The 17853-nt window shown below is 55.1% G+C and overlaps 7 protein-coding genes across 7 annotated transcripts; 3 read left to right on the forward strand and 4 right to left on the reverse strand.

The window, feature by feature from the left end:
• Window positions 1–275: 275 nt before the first annotated feature.
• On the forward strand, window positions 276–3492 carry PHYSODRAFT_545979 (hypothetical protein). The gene is made up of 2 exons (XM_009530327.1): window positions 276–1312; window positions 1604–3492. Exons 1-2 carry the CDS (start codon window positions 318–320, stop codon window positions 3327–3329), a joined length of 2721 nt encoding a protein of 906 aa, XP_009528622.1. The 5' UTR covers window positions 276–317; the 3' UTR covers window positions 3330–3492.
• A 352-nt stretch (window positions 3493–3844) lies between these two features.
• PHYSODRAFT_506739 (hypothetical protein) lies at window positions 3845–5613 on the reverse strand (the record flags this gene model as incomplete). The annotated part of the gene is made up of 3 exons (XM_009530328.1): window positions 3845–4282; window positions 4354–5358; window positions 5467–5613. 3 exons carry the CDS (start codon window positions 5611–5613, stop codon window positions 3845–3847), a joined length of 1590 nt encoding a protein of 529 aa, XP_009528623.1.
• Window positions 5614–5814: 201 nt separating this feature from the next.
• PHYSODRAFT_504737 (hypothetical protein) lies at window positions 5815–8283 on the forward strand (the record flags this gene model as incomplete). Its single annotated transcript, XM_009530329.1, has 3 exons — window positions 5815–6159; window positions 6226–6723; window positions 6757–8283. 3 exons carry the CDS (start codon window positions 5815–5817, stop codon window positions 8281–8283), a joined length of 2370 nt encoding a protein of 789 aa, XP_009528624.1.
• A 781-nt stretch (window positions 8284–9064) lies between these two features.
• Window positions 9065–10139, reverse strand: PHYSODRAFT_301661 (hypothetical protein; the record flags this gene model as incomplete). Its single annotated transcript, XM_009530330.1, is given in 4 exon segments — window positions 9065–9183; window positions 9222–9659; window positions 9778–9861; window positions 9881–10139. 4 exon segments carry the CDS (start codon window positions 10137–10139, stop codon window positions 9065–9067), a joined length of 900 nt encoding a protein of 299 aa, XP_009528625.1.
• A 2046-nt stretch (window positions 10140–12185) lies between these two features.
• On the reverse strand, window positions 12186–12353 carry PHYSODRAFT_507359 (hypothetical protein; the record flags this gene model as incomplete). The annotated part of the gene is made up of 1 exon (XM_009530331.1): window positions 12186–12353. A coding segment is annotated over one exon (168 nt), but the record flags the coding sequence as incomplete, so codon positions are not given.
• Window positions 12354–13264: 911 nt separating this feature from the next.
• PHYSODRAFT_507700 (hypothetical protein) lies at window positions 13265–14950 on the reverse strand (the record flags this gene model as incomplete). The annotated part of the gene is made up of 1 exon (XM_009530332.1): window positions 13265–14950. The coding sequence occupies one exon, from the start codon at window positions 14948–14950 to the stop codon at window positions 13265–13267; it is 1686 nt and encodes a 561-aa protein (XP_009528627.1).
• A 1232-nt stretch (window positions 14951–16182) lies between these two features.
• PHYSODRAFT_254356 (neutral zinc metallopeptidase) lies at window positions 16183–17044 on the forward strand (the record flags this gene model as incomplete). Its single annotated transcript, XM_009530333.1, has 3 exons — window positions 16183–16236; window positions 16299–16709; window positions 16730–17044. The coding sequence occupies 3 exons, from the start codon at window positions 16183–16185 to the stop codon at window positions 17042–17044; spliced, it is 780 nt and encodes a 259-aa protein (XP_009528628.1).
• Window positions 17045–17853: the final 809 nt, after the last annotated feature.

The raw sequence follows: 17853 nt of genomic DNA on the forward strand, positions 1-17853 counted from the left end.
TGCTTTTTTTTTCTGCCAGGCGGACGACGTGATTCTCCTCCTTTAGTGCGGAGCCTTTTTCTTCTTCTAGCGACTGAGTGACGTCGACGTTGATGACGATGGAGTTTGCGCCTGCTAGCGTGCCCGCTGCAGGCCCCGGCAAGCTCGCGTACGGCTCGCCGCAGACGGACAAGGACAGCAGCGAGCACGGCAGCGACGGCCAGGCGGCCTCCACCTCCACCTCCTCCTCGTCGCGGCCCGGCTCGGCGCCTCCCAGCCTCAGCTTCGAGTCGTCCAACCTGTTCCGCTTCGGCAGCTCGAGCGACTTCTTCGCGCCCATGAAGTACAGCGAGGATGACCCGGCGGCTTCGGCCAACGGCGACAACAACAGCAGCAGCAACAATAATGCTGGCAACAAGGCGGGGAGCGGCGCTGCAGACGCAGGGAACAACAACGACGTGCTGCCGCCGCGCGCGCTCTCGCCCTCGAATCAGGCGACCCACGCGCGAGGACACGAGCGCGAGGAAGGAGCCGCTGGCGGAGATGACGGACGAGCTGGAGCTGGAGATGTGGTCGGACGCACCATTGACATCAAGATCCGCAAGCCGCGCCAGCCCATGGAGATGCTGCCGTCGCACAACAGTCGCCGCAAGAACAGCATCGAGATGTTCCTCTCGCAGTCGCCGAGCCAGGCGCTGGGCGGGGACTTCCTCAAGCTCAGCCTGGACGACCGCCAGATGAGCCTCCAAGCGAATGAGCGCGCTGCTAATGGCAGCGTGTCGGTTAGTGGAAGTGCCGCGGGCAGTGTCAACTCGTACGCGTCGGGCCAGTTCCAGCTCAACCCGGTGCAGGAGTCTCCGAATGAATACGCGTCGCTGTCTGGCCGCTATCGCCACCAGCAGCAGTCTTCCGCCGTCCAGCAACAACAGCAGCAGCAGGAGCGCTACCGTTCCGGTGGACGTGACACGCAGCAACATCTGCCGACGTCGCTGTCTCTTTCGCGCTCGAACACGGTGCCAGGTACCAGCAGCACAGCGTCTGGTGCATACAATGGAGCGTACACCTTGAGTCCGCGGATGTCGTCCGAAGACTCGTGGTCGGGCAGCCAGGACGGGGACAACAACGCCATGTACCAGGAGCAAATGCACGACTACTACGGCAATAACCAAATGGCGGCCTCGTACGAGCAGCAGTACCGTCAACAGCAGCAGCAGTATCGGTCTCCGCAGACTGCTAACGGGTCGTACGGCTACGGTGGAGGTCAAGGTCGCGCGCAGATGAACTCGGGCCAGTGGAACCCAATGGTTGTGGGACCGCACCCTCCTACCGGCATGTACGACGGTGGAAACAGCATGTACATGAACCCGCGCTCCAGTCCGATGACGCACCAGCACACGGCGCAGATGGGATACGCTTCGCAGCAGCAAGTCTCAATGGGAATGCGTGGTGGAGGCCACTCGAACAGCCGTGGACAGGGACGCGGTATGTATTCGCGCATGACCCCGCCGCTTCCAGAGTCGTCTCCGCCGCACTCGCCTCGCAAGGGCATGGGCATGGGCGGAGGCATGCAAATGGGGATGAAGCAGTGCAAGTTTTACCTGCAGGGCCACTGCCGGATGGGTAGCAAGTGCAAGTTCGTGCACCAGGCCGGTGCTCCGTCCGCGGACCATATGGGCAGTGCTCACAACTCGAGCCGTCAAAATGCTTCCATGATGTACCAGCAAAGCCGGATGATGATGTCACCCCCTCCGTCGCACATGATGCAGCAGCAGCGCCATCAAATGGGCAGCGATGATCTCGGCCACCAGATGAGTGGAGGGTTTGGAGGGCGTCAGCAGTCTCGGATGGGATACCGCTCGGAAAACTCGAGTGTGGGTGGGATGAGCTTGGGCCTGATGAACGGCGGTGGGATGAGTGCGCCTATGATGGGCGGCGCTGCCAATGACCCGTCCAGCTTGAGTGCTGCTCTGAGTGTGGAAGACATCCAGAACCGTGTGTTCGCTATGTCGAAGGACCAGAATGGCTGTCGGCTGCTGCAAGAGCAACTTGACTACGAAGACCGCGCTGATCTGTGTGAAGTGATTTACCAGGAGTCGCTGGAGCACCTTGCTGAGATGATGGTGGACCCGTTCGGTAACTATCTCTTCCAGAAGCTGCTGGAGCGTGTGAACGAGAAGCAACGGCTTGTGATCATCCGCCGTGTGAGCTCGAACCTTGTGGCTGCTGCGCTGAACTTGCACGGTACCCGATCGGTGCAGAAGGTGGTGGAGGTTTGCGCGACATCACCTGACGTTATCGAGGAGGACTATGACGACGACGACGGTGACGAGTATGGCTATGTGAATGATCGTGAGGAGCGCCCTGAGGGTGGCGAGCGTCGCCGAACGACGAGCCTGCCGGATATTATTGTGGAGGCGCTGAAGGATGACGCCGTGCGCCTGTGTATTGACTCGAACGGCAACCACGTTATCCAGCGTGCGCTGCAGTTTATGAAGCCTGAGTACAACCAGTTTGTGTTCGATGCTGTGTGTAAGGAGTGCACGACTGTTGGCACGCACCGCCACGGTTGCTGCGTGCTGCAACGTTGCCTGGACGCGGCCAACAAGGCGCAGAAGGCTGAGGTGATTGAGCAAGTGGAGCGCCAGGCGATGAAGCTGATGCAGGATCCGTACGGCAACTACGTTGTGCAGTATGTGCTGGACTCGTGCACGGCTGAAGAGGCCTTCGGTGTCATTATGAAGCCGTTGGGCCACATCTACGAGCTGTCGGTGCAGAAGTTTAGTTCGAATGTGATTGAGAAGTGTCTGGAGAAGGCCCCCGAGCGCGTGCGTCAAAAGTACATTGCGGAGATCACAAGCTGCCCCAAGATGAACAAGATGCTGCAGGACCAGTTCGCCAACTACGTGGTTCAGCGTGCGCTCTGCGTGTGTGCTGAGGAGCAGTGCCTGCTTCTCGTCAAGGCCATTCGCCCGCACCTGGCCGCTATGAAGAACACGTCTGGTGGTCGTCGCATTACTGCTCGGATTCTCAAGCGCTTCCCGAACATGGACATCAGCATGGACATGGGCATGTCGCCGACTGCCGATAATTTGTTCGATAATGGCGCCAACGGGATGATGATGGGCCACCTGCCGTCTTCTGCCATGGGCGGTGCCATGGGCGGCTACATGCACCAGCAGCACCTGCAGTCGAACCAGATGTACGGAATGCAGGGCGGCGGTCACATGGGCGCTTCTCATCACTTCCAGGGTGGAGGCCGAGGCAACCGCATGCAGCAGATGAACGACGGCAGCATGATGATGCTAAACGATGTGGGCGGCATGGGGATGAACGCCACGAGTCGCGCATAAGAGAGCGAGGGAGAGTCCAGCGGTGGTGGGATGAAAAGTATGAACCAGTGTTAGGGAAGGAGCGTGTGGTGTATGAACGACGAAGCAGCGAGGAAGACCCGGTACAAACGAACGCTGGAGACGCGCAGCAGGTGTGAAGAAGGATGGGTGACCTGCCACCAGCGAGGAGGACGCGTGGGTATGATGATGATGACAGGGCAAGAAGAGGGAAACTAGTGACAAGAAGCAGCAGGAAAAAGGATCCAAAAGTTTTGCGCGTTTGTAGATAAGACAAGATACAAAAAGAGGAGAATGCATGTTTAGGACCTTGTATCAAAGCAAAGCTAATGAAGAGTCCCGCATAGCGGTGATGGCGAGTTGCGCTGCGTGCGTGGCAGAGTGAGTGGGCTTGTGTAGGTGACAAGAGGAACACAACACTATGCTGTACCAGTAAGTTGACTCGTTGAAGCCATAACAATGAACGAAAATGCTTTGGAAAGAAGGATGAGGCGTCTATATGGAATTTGGCATGCACTCTAGAACTTGTAGCGTTGGATGGACTCGAGGTGGCGCACCGACCGTGGGCTCTTGGGGCGGGTGTCGTCGAGACGGCCAGATTTGCACGCATAAATCATCAGCGCGAGGCTCAGCAGCGCCTTAAACGCTGCAAGGCACATGAAGAACGCGATGGTCACCAGAACTCCGCTAGGCGACGTGAATTCGATTGGCACGTCCGCGAGTGCCTTCGACACCATGCGCAACACGACACAAGCCAAAGGCAGCGACATCAGACCCAACCGCTTCGAAACGTGGTGCGTGTGATCCAGAATCGTATCCTCGCTCTTCCACCCCGTCAAGTCCCGACACAGGATCGTGATGAACTTGGAGTACATCGTCGGCGGAAGCTGGTTGAACTTGGTGATGAAGGCGTGCTTGAGCCAGTCGATCAGCATCTCGGCAACCCAAACCATGGCCTGCGTCAGAACAAGCCCCAACGTAAGCACACCAATCGAGCTAGAAAAATGCAATAATGAAATAAGCGTACCGTTCCCCAGGCAACATCCCCAGTCGACGATTGCAGCAGGATGAGACTGATGATCGTGATCAGCTTGAAGCGCTCGACGATATCGCTGCAGCTGATCTGGAAGAGGTTCTGCTCCTCAAATTTCTTGAACACAGAGCTCTTGAGCTCGGCAAAGTTATTCGAAATCAGTAGTGTGAGCAGCGACGTGTTGCTCGAGTTGACTGCCACATTGAGAGTCACGACTTGTGCGAACAGCAGCAGCGAGTGGAGCACCACGTAAACGATCGCGACGGTGAAGTCCAGGAACATGCGCGTGACACGGCGGGGGTGATACTTGGCCGTGTAGTAGAGCGAGTCGAGGATATCCTGTCCCAGCGATGAGAAGAGTCTGTCGAAGATCTCAATCATGGTGAAGAGCACGTAGAGCTTGATCATTGCCTGGCCGCGGATCGCGTGGTAGACTCGAGACATATCCACGTTGAGCAATACACTCGTCCCCACAGCCACAATGACCGCCACCATCAAGTCGTAGAAGTGCGTCCTCCGGAGTACTCTGGTATGGAAACTCGACGTCACGGCGCACCCGCACGCGAACAGAATCCGCAGCGGAAGGTACGTGAACACGTACAGGAAGCTGTCGAGCGCCAGCAGCACGCCAAAGAAGAACAACTGCTCCGTGTTCACGGGCACGACGAAGAAGTTCTGCACGCGCTCCTGGTGCATTCCATCCGTGGGTTTGATGTCATGCACACCGAAGATCTCCTTGTAGAAGAAGTCCGACAGGCGGAACGCATGCGGCGCCGGGGGTTTGTCCGGTAAAGTCCCAGCCCCCGCAGACCTGGGCGAAGATGCCGGAGCCAGCTTGGGCTCTGTGTCTGCTCCTCTGGCTGTCAAAGGGTAGGGAGAGCTCCTGGCCAGCGGCGCCACGGGCGAGAAGCTCGACGGAGACGGCGGCGAATACGTCGCCGAGAAGTCCGTCTGCACGTGGAGATTGGGCTTGGGACGGCCGTTCTGCGTCGCGGCTGGCTTCATAACTGTTGCATCCAGTACTGGGGCTGGTTTGACGTGGCCAGAGGCTAACAGGGGGCTCGTTGCGGCGCTGGGGGGCTCAGGATTCGACTTTTTCCGCTTAACGGAGCTGCTGGGGACGCCCGCGGGCTTGTGCGCTTTACGGCGAACCACGCGCTTCCGGTGGAATAAAGTTGCGGAAACATCGAGATGAGACGGCTTCCTTGATGGTTCCGGTGCGGATAGGGGCGGGGGCGCTCTGGGGAGCTCCATGGACGGCGGCGAAGACGGAGCAGCGCAGGTCGACACCATGTCGTGACCCAATGGAGAAATTTTTTGGGATGTCACTATTGGAATGTCACTAAAGTGAGTATGGGTTAATATGTAGCCATTTTGTGCGATGTTGAAGTGGAATGTGTCGGTTCATGTATATCTATAGTGTAACGAACGATGGCCACCTCGACCGTGTCGTGGATGAACTCGCCGCCGCTGGACCCTCGTGTGCTGGCGAATGTGGCGCGATCGTATGAGGGCGAGACGCTGCTGGCGCCGGAGTGCGATGTGCCGGTGTACCATGGCAAGGGGAGGCTGGAGTTCAAGACGGGCTTCACGTACGTGGGCGACTTTGTGCACGGGCGGATGCACGGCACAGGACGCATCGAGTGGCACGCTAGTGGCGTGGCGTATGAGGGAGACTTCACGCACAACGAGATCACTGGGAGGGGCACGTACTGGTGGCCGAACGGGAGCTCGTACGTGGGGGACGTCAAGCGCGGCAAGCGCCACGGCCGCGGAGTCTTCGTCACTGGAGACCGTGGAGTTCTGCTACAGCAAGAGAAGGGGGGAGAGGGTCAGGAGCATGAAACGAGTGAGGCGGGCGATGAGGTGCCCAAGCCGCTACTCTTCGCCTTCCGCTCTCACGAAACAGAGGGCCACGACGTCGATGGAGGAGGCGGTGACGGCCATGATGATGCCAAGGGTGAGGATGATGTTGGGCTCGTCATGGCCCAGAGCAACGCTCGATATGACGGCGAGTGGGAGAACGGACTGCCTCATGGCTGCGGCGAGCTGGTGTTTGACGCTGCGCGCAACATCCGCTACGAAGGGCAGTTCGTAGAGGGGAAGCGCGAGGGCAAAGGCCACATGCACTACGCATACGGCAGTGTGTACGTCGGAGACTGGAAGGCTGACGTCAAGTGTGGGCAAGGCGTGATGACGTGGATGACCCCGCGAGGAGACGGCGAGTTGCTGAACCCCGAGGACTCAACACCGCTCGAGCGGTACGACGGGGAGTGGCTAAACGACTACCAAGAGGGCTTTGGTAGGCACGTGTGGCTCGTGAACCCCCTCAGCGTATCCGCTACTGGATCAACAAGTAAAAATGTATCTCTAGCTTCCAGCAACCCACACGACAAGAACTGGTACGAGGGCGAGTTCCACGAAGGACTGCGTCATGGACGCGGTGTCTTCTTCTACGCCAACGGCGCTCGGTACGAAGGAGAATGGAAAACCAACGTCAAAGAAGGCTACGGGCTCTTCTTCTACGAAGATGGTCGCGTATTCGTGGGGCTCTTTCGCCAGGACCGCAGTGTTGAAGGCAGCTACGCAACGGCATCCACCACAACCGGAGGAATCGTTCCAGTTTCCCCCGTGAAAGCAGACTCGGCTGAGACGAACGTGGCATCAACCGTGATCTCATCTTCTCAACCTCCTTCATCTTCCTCAAGTGTTGCAGGAATCATGTTATTCATCAACGACCTGCTTCCAATATCGGACATCCCAAAGCGAGAAAAAGCTCGCAAGGCTGTGGAGCATGCAGCGCTACGTATCAACACGGAATTGCGTGCACTGTATCGCGGGTGTATCAAGGAGTCTCGACGGTCAGCCTCCTCTTCCTCCAATGATCCGGATGAGTCGGGGACGCTGCTTGAAGTGTTCGAGTGTCGGCAACTGCTCTCCCAGTGCGGCTTCTACTTTACGAGCGGGCAGCTTGAAAGCCTCATGCAGGAAGTTCGGAGAGCTCAACGATCTGGTGCCATGGCCTGCGCTGCGTCAATGAACATTGCCGAGTATTTCCTTGAAGACCTGCCTGTGGAGAACCGAGCCAATCACCCACTAGATCCAACCCGTCTCGAAATTGTTCCTTGGGACGAAGTTCTTCTCTTCAGGGAGTTTGTGGAGCTGTTTGTCCGCATCGCACATTCGTGGGTCATGAGCGCAGAGGCAGAAGGCATTATCGAGCTGGCTGGGAGCAGTGACAGCACGGTGTTTCTGGCGGACATTTTCTCCGACTTCTACGAGCAAATAGTCCGTGAACGCCAAGAAGCGCTGAGTCAAAGCTCGCCGTCATGGTTAGCCCTGTTGCGGGCGGAGCTGATGGGGAAAAACCTGCACATCGTCTTCACGAAGCACCACGACCAACTCCAAAGCTTATACAGCAGTTGCGCCGCTCCTTCCGTTCGCCGTCAGCACGAAGACGCAGTTGAGCTCGATGATGGCGAAGAGGAACCTGCACCAACGGACAAGTATACTGATGAAGTGTCAGTCAGGTCCGTGCTCGTCATGCTTCGTAATCAGAGCTCCCCGGAATCGCCCATCTTCACCGCAGACTTTCAGGTCCGCCATGCACTCGCGGCATTGAACCGAGCGTTCACGGCATCAGCGCCATCCTTGAAACCCGAGTTACATCGCAGTGTTGCTAGATCCAGCGCTACTGAAAACAACCAGGACGGCGAGCCAGACGCGTTTTTCATGAGCACAACGGTGGTTTTCTCGGAGTTTCTGGACGCCATCGCCATCGTGCTATTCACCAAGCAGCACATGAAGCTGGAGTCGGCGAAAAAGACTCCGAGTAAGCAGCAGTCGCCCCAGGAGCTACCGCTCCACGTGCTGGTAGACCAATTCATGCAGACAGTGAAAGTGAATGCCCATCCATTACTTTAAACTCCCCAATCTACCGACACACAAGGCGCCTCCTCTCTTCTACATAATGTTGTCTCCAATTGCAGTCTTGCTTGCGTAGGAGGCGTAGGGGGCTCAATGCATTAACGTGTAAATTGGATGTTTGAAGCACACGTGCAGACTATTCTAGCGCTCAGATATTTATTGTTCTCGAACCACCGTGGCAAACAAAGAAAACTATTGCATCGGATTGACGAAGAGTTATATGCAACTAACTAATGCTCGAAGCTTCTCTGCCAGACTTTTTCGGCCAGATGAGTGAGATTGTCGTGCGTAGCTCTATTTCCGTACTTTTCGATCAGATACTCCAGCTCTACTGTAGATCCACCGAATTGGTCCGAAGAATGGACCGTGTGAGAATCTCCGAATCGACTCGTTTCAGAATGGGTCTCGCGTCCATCTGTTCCGCTTTGGGTCGGTTCGCTCCACGCAGTGAGGCCACGACCTCGAGGAAGACTGAGGAGGCGAACACCCGCACGACTTGAAACGCACTTGGTAGATATTAGACTAAGCTCCTACTCCTGCACATGCACGTTGGGCAGCGTCTCCAGAGCTCCCAACCACTCGTTGCACTTCAACTCCTGTCCTCCTCCCAGGACCTTGTCTCTCCTTCCTTCGGCTTCTTCCAGGGCAGTGTCCGCACCGTCGCTCCTGCGACGCCCCCTCCAGTGCGCCAACGCACCACCGTGTGGGCTAACGGCTGCAACCGGAGCCGATTCATAACACCATCATGTCCACAAGATCAATCCAAAGCAGCTTTCCCTCAGTGAGGATCACATTCGATACAATGTGGATCTCCATGGACAAGTCCTTGGCGTGGAGCTCCCATAGCAGCCCAAAGAGGTTTCGCACTTCCTGTCGTGTCGTCGGTCGAGGCAGAGGCTCCCCAACTGGAGACAGCAATAACGCAGCGGTGTTACGAGTTTCAATGAGCTCCAAAAACGTTGCCGTCAAGTCCGTGTGCTGGGCTTTCTTCCAGGCATCCATCTCTCGATAAAGACGTCCAATAGAGCGGTTCTCCACGATTTTTAGTGCGAACTCCTGGCCTTGCCGAGTCACCTTGAACACGCGTCCAAAAGCGCCACGACCGAGAAATGCATCACCCTCTACGACATCAACACCCAATGATGAGCAGATACTGTTTAGGCGATCCACCCAGGGAGACGTGTTGTCCATCATGAAGCTCCGAAGCAACTCTCTCGAGCCCTTATCGACCCACTTCGCCGTTTGAACTTTGAAAACAACCGAATCGCGACTATTGATCAGCCAAGAGGAGCGGCGGTCAGAAAATGGCGCATGCTGGCCCATAAGGGTCAATATATTCCAGATACCGCACCACTCGGCCAAACGCAGCATCGCTATAGGTGAGGGTGCTTTCGAACAAAATGACGCAGTCGAACAGTTGTCGCTCTGCTACTCCAACGCGGAACTCTTCCGGGCCACTCTCGTTCGGTACTCGACTGGAGCGGTACATACCTTTGTGGGTCGCAAATACATCCGGTATGAGACCATTACTCGTGCTCACTCCTGGCAGTCCGAGGCAGCCGCGGGTATCTCTCGCTAATGATAAACGCCATACCACAGCTGGATAATACCCTGCTGAAATAGGGAGTAATGAATTCGACAAAATCGGCCTCGGTCGTAATGTCATCGGCACGCTCCTGGTCCTGCTCCGACCAAAATGCTTCTCTTTCCTTCGTAGGTGCAGCGTCGAAGATGAGTTCGTGTGTTTCCAATCTCTGTATGGTAGTTTGATCCAATGCTCGATCACTTAAGGACCCCGACTTCGACTTTTTGTGCCTTAAAGAGGCTAGCGTTTCCTCAACTCCCCTCTCCATGCTCTCCTGGTGGCTGCAGTTTCTAAGTAGCTCGAGGTAGTCTCGAGATTTCACTCATGTTCTGTCGTTAACTACGCCAGAACTGAGTGATTGATTGAACACAACGTTGGAGATTGTTAAAACAAAAGTTTAGACTAACAGCGTTTCGCCAAGTTTTTGCTTAAGCATTGCTAGCACTGCGCCGTCTTTCAATACCACACAGATGGCCTAGTTCACACAGCCTCGGGATTCATGGCCTAGGTGTACCGTGATAGCAAGCGGATGCCAGATCGCCATCGAACAGGTGCCCATCGTATGCATAGCGGGCATAACGACAAAACACATAAGTGAATTTATGAAATCCACGAACGCGCGAAATACTTTGAAGTACGTACAGCTGACGACATGATCGTGCATCAGGATCTAAGGGTGAAGCCCCAAGTACAATTTGACTGGCAGGGACCCAGTGCATTTGATTGGAATCCAGTCTGCATCTTACATACTGCACACACATGCAAACAGATCAAACGCCGTCATGCATCCGTTGCTTACTAGAAAGTGGAACCAACTGCATGCGATGAAAATCGTTGGCTCGGACTGACGAAGACTTGCAACCTAGACTTGTAAGTAAGACCTGAAGCTTCGGCAGACTTTTTCGGCCAGATGACTGAGGTTGGTTTGCGTAGCGCTGCTGCCATACTCGTCGATCAACTGCTTTAACTCTGGTTCCACCCAATGGGTCCGAAGAATGGACTGCGTGAGCATTTTAGCACCAAGAAGTTTCATAGTTGGGGTCGCTTTCACTGCTCTCACAAGGTCAATCCAGAGCAGCTTCCCTCCAGCAATAATTACATTCGCTACGCGAGGATCTCCATGGAGCAAGCCCTTGGCGCTCCCCAACAGGAGACGGCAATAACGTCAGGTGTTTCGACGGATTTTACAGGACTGATCGCCAAGCCTGTGTGCTGAGCTTTCGTCAAAGCCTCCTTGTCCTGATGGAGGCGGTCAGTGGAGCAGTCCTCCGCGATCTTTAGTGCGAACTCCTGACCTTGTCGGGTGAGCTTGAACACGCGTCTAAAAGCGCCACGACTGAGAAATGCTTCACCCTCTACTACGTCAACGCCCAATGATGAGCAGACACGCTTTAGACGCATTACCCAGGGAGGGATGTTGCTAACAAGGAAGCCCTGAAACAAATATCTCGAGCCCTCCGTGACTCACTTCGCCGTTTGAACTTTGAAGACGACATCATTGTAGCTGTCGATCACCCAAAAGGACCGGCGGTCGAAGAGAATGGCGCTTGCTGACCCCCTGGAGCAAAACTCTTCAAAATACCGTACTACTCGGCCAAGTGCAGCATCGCTAAGTGTGAGGGTACTTTCGAACAAAAGACGCAGTCGATCAGTTCTACCTCGACTTCTCCGAATCGAATATCACCATCTTGGCGTTGCGGGGCTGGCCTGGAGCGATACATCCCTGGGTGGGTCGCAAATTCACCCGGTTGAATGTCAGTACTTGTGCTCGCTCCTGCGCGTGGATATCTCTCGCTGTTATTGACGAACACCATACTACAGCTGCATAGAATGTCGTTGAAAAAGGAGTAATTAATGCGACGAAGTCAGCCTCAGTAGTCATCCCATCGACATGCTCCGGCTCCTTCTCCGACCAAAACGCTTCTCCGTCCCCCATGGGGGCCAGCTCGGAAATCAGTTCGTGCTTTTCCAATCTCTGTCGGGTAGTTTGACCCAATTCTTCATCAGTTACGGACCCAAACTTTGACTCTTTGTGCTTGAGAGCCGCCGCGCTTTCCTCAACTTGCCTCTCCAAGCGCTCTAGGCGTACGCGATCTTCTCGGATTATTGCAAATAACTCGCGGATGTTCTTGCCTTTCGGCACCACCACTAGCACGTGGACTTCGCCCTCGCCCGGGTGAAAATCAGCTCCAAAATATCTCTTGAGAACCCGCGTGCCAGACATTGAATCCTTGTGATCGCGCAGCGTTCCATCGTCATCGCGCGCTACAGATGCCGCACTAGACCATTTCAACCACCCGTCGAAAGTCGTCGTCCTCGCCAGAAAGAGCTGCAGGTCCGGTGCGTCAACATACTCCAACTTGTTCGCGTTCTGCTCTCTGACCTTATCCTTCATCTTGCACACGCTGTCACCGTCGTCAACCTCTACCTCGAACGCCGACCTCTCGCCAACAATTGCGCACATTAAGCGGAGCTTCACCATTTCGAATGAGATGGCTAAACGGAAATGGTATTCGTAGACTACCGAACACGATATGGTCTTGAGGCGTCCATCATGGAAATATTAGCAGGCAAAAAAAATGATGTGATAGGTCTGCACGCTTGAACCGTGGGATAACCTGCAGCAACCGACAAGAGATGACCATTACATCCGTCCTCGGCATTGCATCCCGGTCGGCATGAACACCCACCTTCATCGATCATTTTTCAGGTCCGTAGCGCACGGCACCAGTTTCCATTGACACCCGAGCCGAGCACCAGTGACGGTAACCACGACGCAGAGCAAGACGCCTTTATCACTACGACGCTGGAGTTCGCGGAGTTTCTGAATGCTATCGCCATTTCCTTCAACCAACAGTACAGGAAACTGGAATCGTTGAAAAAGATCGAGCAAGCAGCAGTCAACCCCGGAGCTACATGCTGGTAGACGAGTTCACACAGTCAGTGAAGGTGGAAGCTCATCCATTAGTCTAGACTTTCCAACATAATGCCATCCAGCCTCTAGCACACAAGGTGCACTCTCTCATCTAAATCACGTAGCCTGTCTAGTAAACACTGCCAACGGGGCCCATGACCTGAGCGTACCGCGACGGCAAACTAACAGCCTGGTCGTCATCGAAAGTAGCCTCGAACACCTGGCCGTCGTATGCATAGCGAACGTAGCTGCGTAACATACACATACATGACTATATGAGCAACACACAATACAAACAAGCGCGAAGTAAATACTTACAGCAGCGGCTTCACGGCGGAGTTTGCGGGTGATCGTGCGTCAGCAATAGTCTGATCACCATCCACGCACGGGTTGTAGAATCCTAGCAGTCCAGCCTTTGAAGACGAGTTCAGCGCAAGCTCTCCGTCCTGAATACCATCGCAGCAGCACAACCAACTCAGTTAGCCTTCGACCGATGCACAATAAAACAAATGCTGTCTTACCTTGACGAAGAACCGCAGCGGAACCGTCACATCGATCCACCTCTGCTCCAGCAGCTCCGCTTCCTCCTCCTGCTGACTAATGTTGTCACCGCTTCCGATCTCTTCGTCGTCTCCAATTGCACGGTTCAGGTCCTGTTCCCGCATCGCTCTCAGCGCCACATCCAGATCATCTCGACGCGGTTCGCGCGACTCCGGGCTAGTCGGGTTCTTGCCGTACCGAGCCAGCAAAATCACCAGGCCCTTGCCGTCCTCCCGCTGCCGTTCCTGCTCCACCTTCTCATTTGCACACCGCTGCATCAGCTTCTGCTGCTCCAGCGCGCCCTGTCGAGCTGCTGCAAGGTACTGCACACGCATATCGTGACGGTGCTCCAGTTCCAGACGCCGCTTACGCTCCTGCGCGGGCTTCACCAGCTGCGTGACGACGGCCGCGACCACGAACGGCGACGTGGCTGCACAGAACGTCGCGAACGCCGACTGCGCGGAGAACGGCGACAGGAAAATGGGCACCACAAAGCGCACGCTGCCGCGCGTGAAGCCCACGCGCAGCGTCACGCCCGCGCGCGCCAACAAAACTCCGAGCGCCACTCGCGTGCGGTTGGAAATCTCTCGACTGGCCCCGGCAACGAACGACAAACCCATCGCAAGACTCGCGCGCAGCGACACCTTGGCCGTCGTGGCTGCCATCAGCGCGCGTCGGAGCTGGAAGGACACGTTGGGTCCGGCGCCATTGACCGCGACCGCCGCGGTGGCGTTGTAGGTGCCTGTGTCTTGACTGAGCGAGGCCGAGATTCCGTCGCGCGTGCTCCACATCATGGCGCCGTGCAGCTCGGGCGAGAGCAGCTGGTTGGCGCCCATGGAGATGTCAAGGCCGTTGTCGTCCAGCTCGGGGATGATCATGAAGACCGTGTGCGGCGACACGGGCTGGCTGATCTGGCAGTGCAGCTTGGGCATCCAGCCCAGCTCGCTCGAGAGCGTGAAGGACGGCACGCTCGGGTCGAACGACTGGTGCGCCAGCTGCATGGTGAAGCTGCCCATGCCCAGCCCGACCTTGTCCGCCATGTAGCCGCCCAGCGTGAGTGTCGTGTTGCGCGAGAGCGGGAAGCTCGTGCGCTGGTGGATGGTCATCTCGGAGCGCTCCACGTAGCGCGCGCCGCGCTGGAAGAGGCTGCGCAGGCCGCGCATGGGCGCCTGCACGAACTGCGACGCGTCCACGCTCATGGACATCTCGCTGAAGGACGAGAACTGCGCCTCCAGCGCCTGCTGGTTGGTGCGGCGCAGCAGCTCCTCCACGTAGCGCTGCAGCTCGCCCGCCGTCTCGAGGTGCGCGCCCAGCGCGCGGGACCGCGCGGCGCCGTCCTGCTCCAGCACCAGCACGCCGCGCTCGCCGTAGACGTCGTAGGCGCGGCGCTTCAGCGGGTCGCACAGCACCTTGTACGCGCGGTCCAGCGCCGCGTACTGCGCGTTGGCGGCGCCCACGAGGCTCGTATCGCCGCGGCGCCGGTCCGGGTGGAACTCGCGCGACAGCGTCAGGAAGCGCGCGCGGATGTCGTCGCTGGAGGAGCCGCGCGCCACGCCCAGCAGCGCGTAGTAGTCGCGCTCGAACTGCCGCCAGTACGCGGCGTCCTCGGCGCCGTGCTCCGCCATGATTGTCGTGTGTGGCGTGCCGGTTTGGAACGGCGTAACGCTATTATTGCTGATACGAACGTCGTAAAAAACTGTGTTACCCGGTATGTCAGATACGAACACCTTGGCTTCGTGGCAGAGCCCAAAACAAAGGATTTCATTAGTCGCATCATATTTTGGGTGGCTCCAACACAAATTAAACTTTTGATTGACCAATTACAGGCGTGGGAGGGGTTAATGCGATCCTGTGATTGGTCGATCAAAAGTTTAATATGTCGAGACGTATATTTCGGGTATGAAAGTTCTCAATAAACATGAAGACAATACTTAACTAAGTATGTATTATTGGCTAGAGCCATATTGAAAATTATTATTATTGCCCGGGGATACAAAGCACATACATTTTTAACAATATCAATATTTCAATTTCATGCTAATTTTAATTAGCATGAAATTAAAAACTAATATATTATTAATAATTATAAGTGGCAATCGTCATAAATACTGTTTTTCAATTGAAATTAATAACTGAATTGGAGCCCCTGGTTCCAACACCTTGCAGGGGCGACGGGCACGCCGCTGTGCGCTTGTTCATTGATAATGTTCTACACCATCGTCTGTCAGACACTCTGTTTGACCAATCCGATGCTGTGAAGATCGGACCCTGGTGCTAGGAAAAGGCACTCAAAACTCAAAACGGGAGAACCCGTTAGTAGTACGAAAATAGGCCTACTCAACGCAAACTATTGTATCGCGCAGTGTCGTCCGAACGGCGCCACAGGATTAATTTCCAGGTGGCGTATCTGTCGTACTCGACAACACGGCCAGCTGAAAATTAATCCTTCTGTTATTAAAAAAAATGCGATGACCCCGACGAATCAATTGCATAACAGTACGGTCGAAGCTTAGCTTGACACATCGCGTTTGAACTTCTGCACTAGAATATCAAACTTCAAAAACGCGCAGTTAATTAAACATCTAGGAGTTGTTTGATCTGTTGTAGGTTGTTTGTACACTACAGTACCGTAGTTGCTTAGTAGAGGATCACGTGGATAGCGCCGTTCTACTGTACCATCTGAAGAGAGCTACCTATTCGCGTAGACGATAGAATTGATTGGTATTGCAGCCGTGGGGGTCATCACCTTGCCCTCCACCAGTGCAACCAATAACGTCATGTTTCCCAGAGACGGACGTCTTCAGGCAGGTCCGCCAGCGGCATTTGGTTGCAAGACCTCATTCCCCATTTCTCCACGATGGTCCCAAGCCTTCTCTCAAGCGTCTCTGCTGTTGTCCTCGCCACCGCTTTGGTAGCGAACCCTGCTGCTGGAATAGCAGCGCTGCCCACGCCCCGTTCGGAACGCCTGGCGAGTGTGTCGTCGGCAGCCCGTACATTAGTCCCAAGGACCTCCAGTGGATCTGGGACAACCGTATGAAGTCGGACATGACTGGCCACGACAACTGGATTATTGATCACATCGTGAAGAACAAGGGCTCGCTCAACTACTGCGTCCGCTGGGACAGCCAGACCATCAAGCTCACCAAAGAAACCGCGCAGAAAATCGAGGCAATGTTGGCCCGCCAGTACGCTGCGTGGAACCGCTGGCTCATCGGCTACAACTGCTGGCCGTACGACGAGATCAACATCAACATCGTCGACTGGGCTGCTAGGAAGGCCTCCGACCTGGAGTGGTCGGATAACTCGCTCGGCAAGATCTACATCGGCGACCTCGACCAGGACGGGGACCATCAATGCCCGAGAACTGCTACCGGGCGGCGGACGGTTTTGGTGGCTGGTCGGAGTCCAGCGGCTGCGAGGGCAAACCGTTCGACGTCTCGCTGTGGCCCACGGAGGAAATGACCGGAGGCTTGGGGAACTACAACTTCCAGCAGTTCGGTATTGAGACGTTGCTGGACGGCATCGATAACGAGCAGCTCACGGTCGCCGCGCACGAAATCGGCCACAGGTTCGGCCTGCCGGACTTCTACGAGATGCCCCAGCCGCCCAACTTTAAGCCCTGCCTCATGTGGGGGCTGTCCACGGACACGATGAAGGACACGGACGGCTGGATGGTTCGCCGCGTGCTGGAGAACAAGAAACCCAATTACCACTTCTAAGTGTGGGAAGGGCGGGTTTCATGCATAATATGCATGAAACTGGTCAAACAAAAAGACGCTAAGCGGAGTTATCGAGATAATCGCGTTTAAAGTTGACCAATCAAATTTCGGACATAACTGGACATCAACAAGTTGAAAGTGAAAGCCACTCGTAAAACGCGTAAAAACACTCTTATTCGATTGCTTTTAACATGAGCTATCCGATAATATACAATATGTCGAAATCGAAAAAATATTGAGGTCATACGCCCCAAATAACACCAGGGATTTCGGGGTCCGAAAATGGAGATATTTTTTCAGACCGGTGTCACTCCACGAGTTCTTCATATTTGGGAGCGTATGATAGCTCAAAAGAAGCACAAGACAGCCCTCTTGCGATTGATGTACTTAAATCGTGATTCGTACTTAGGTTCGTAAGCATTTTTTCGTTTGACGCGGTCTCATATAGTCTTAGAGTTCGTTTGTTGTTCATAAAGATTGATGTTCTTTCATCTCGAGATCATGGGTCGTGATGAGCAGACCACTTTAAAAGTGGCAATTGTCAATTTCTCCACTTTTTGCTTTAAAGTGGCACATTTTCTCGGCAGGAAGTGGAAAAAGTGGAATCCATACAATAATTATTAACCGTCTGGCTAAGTACGAGCCTAAAGGTGGCAGACACATTTCAGGTCAGTAGTAAGTACTTAACCCCTATCTATGGATACCTTTTGTGTTAGACTGCGAGCTCGCTGTGCATCGGATCGCTGCCCCCGCTGCCACTTCCAAACCTCGTTTTACATCGATCAAAATACGTAAATGTATAAATTGAC

Source organism: Phytophthora sojae (genome assembly GCF_000149755.1).
Source record: "Phytophthora sojae unplaced genomic scaffold PHYSOscaffold_5, whole genome shotgun sequence".
NCBI lineage: Eukaryota > Oomycota > Peronosporomycetes > Peronosporales > Peronosporaceae > Phytophthora > Phytophthora sojae.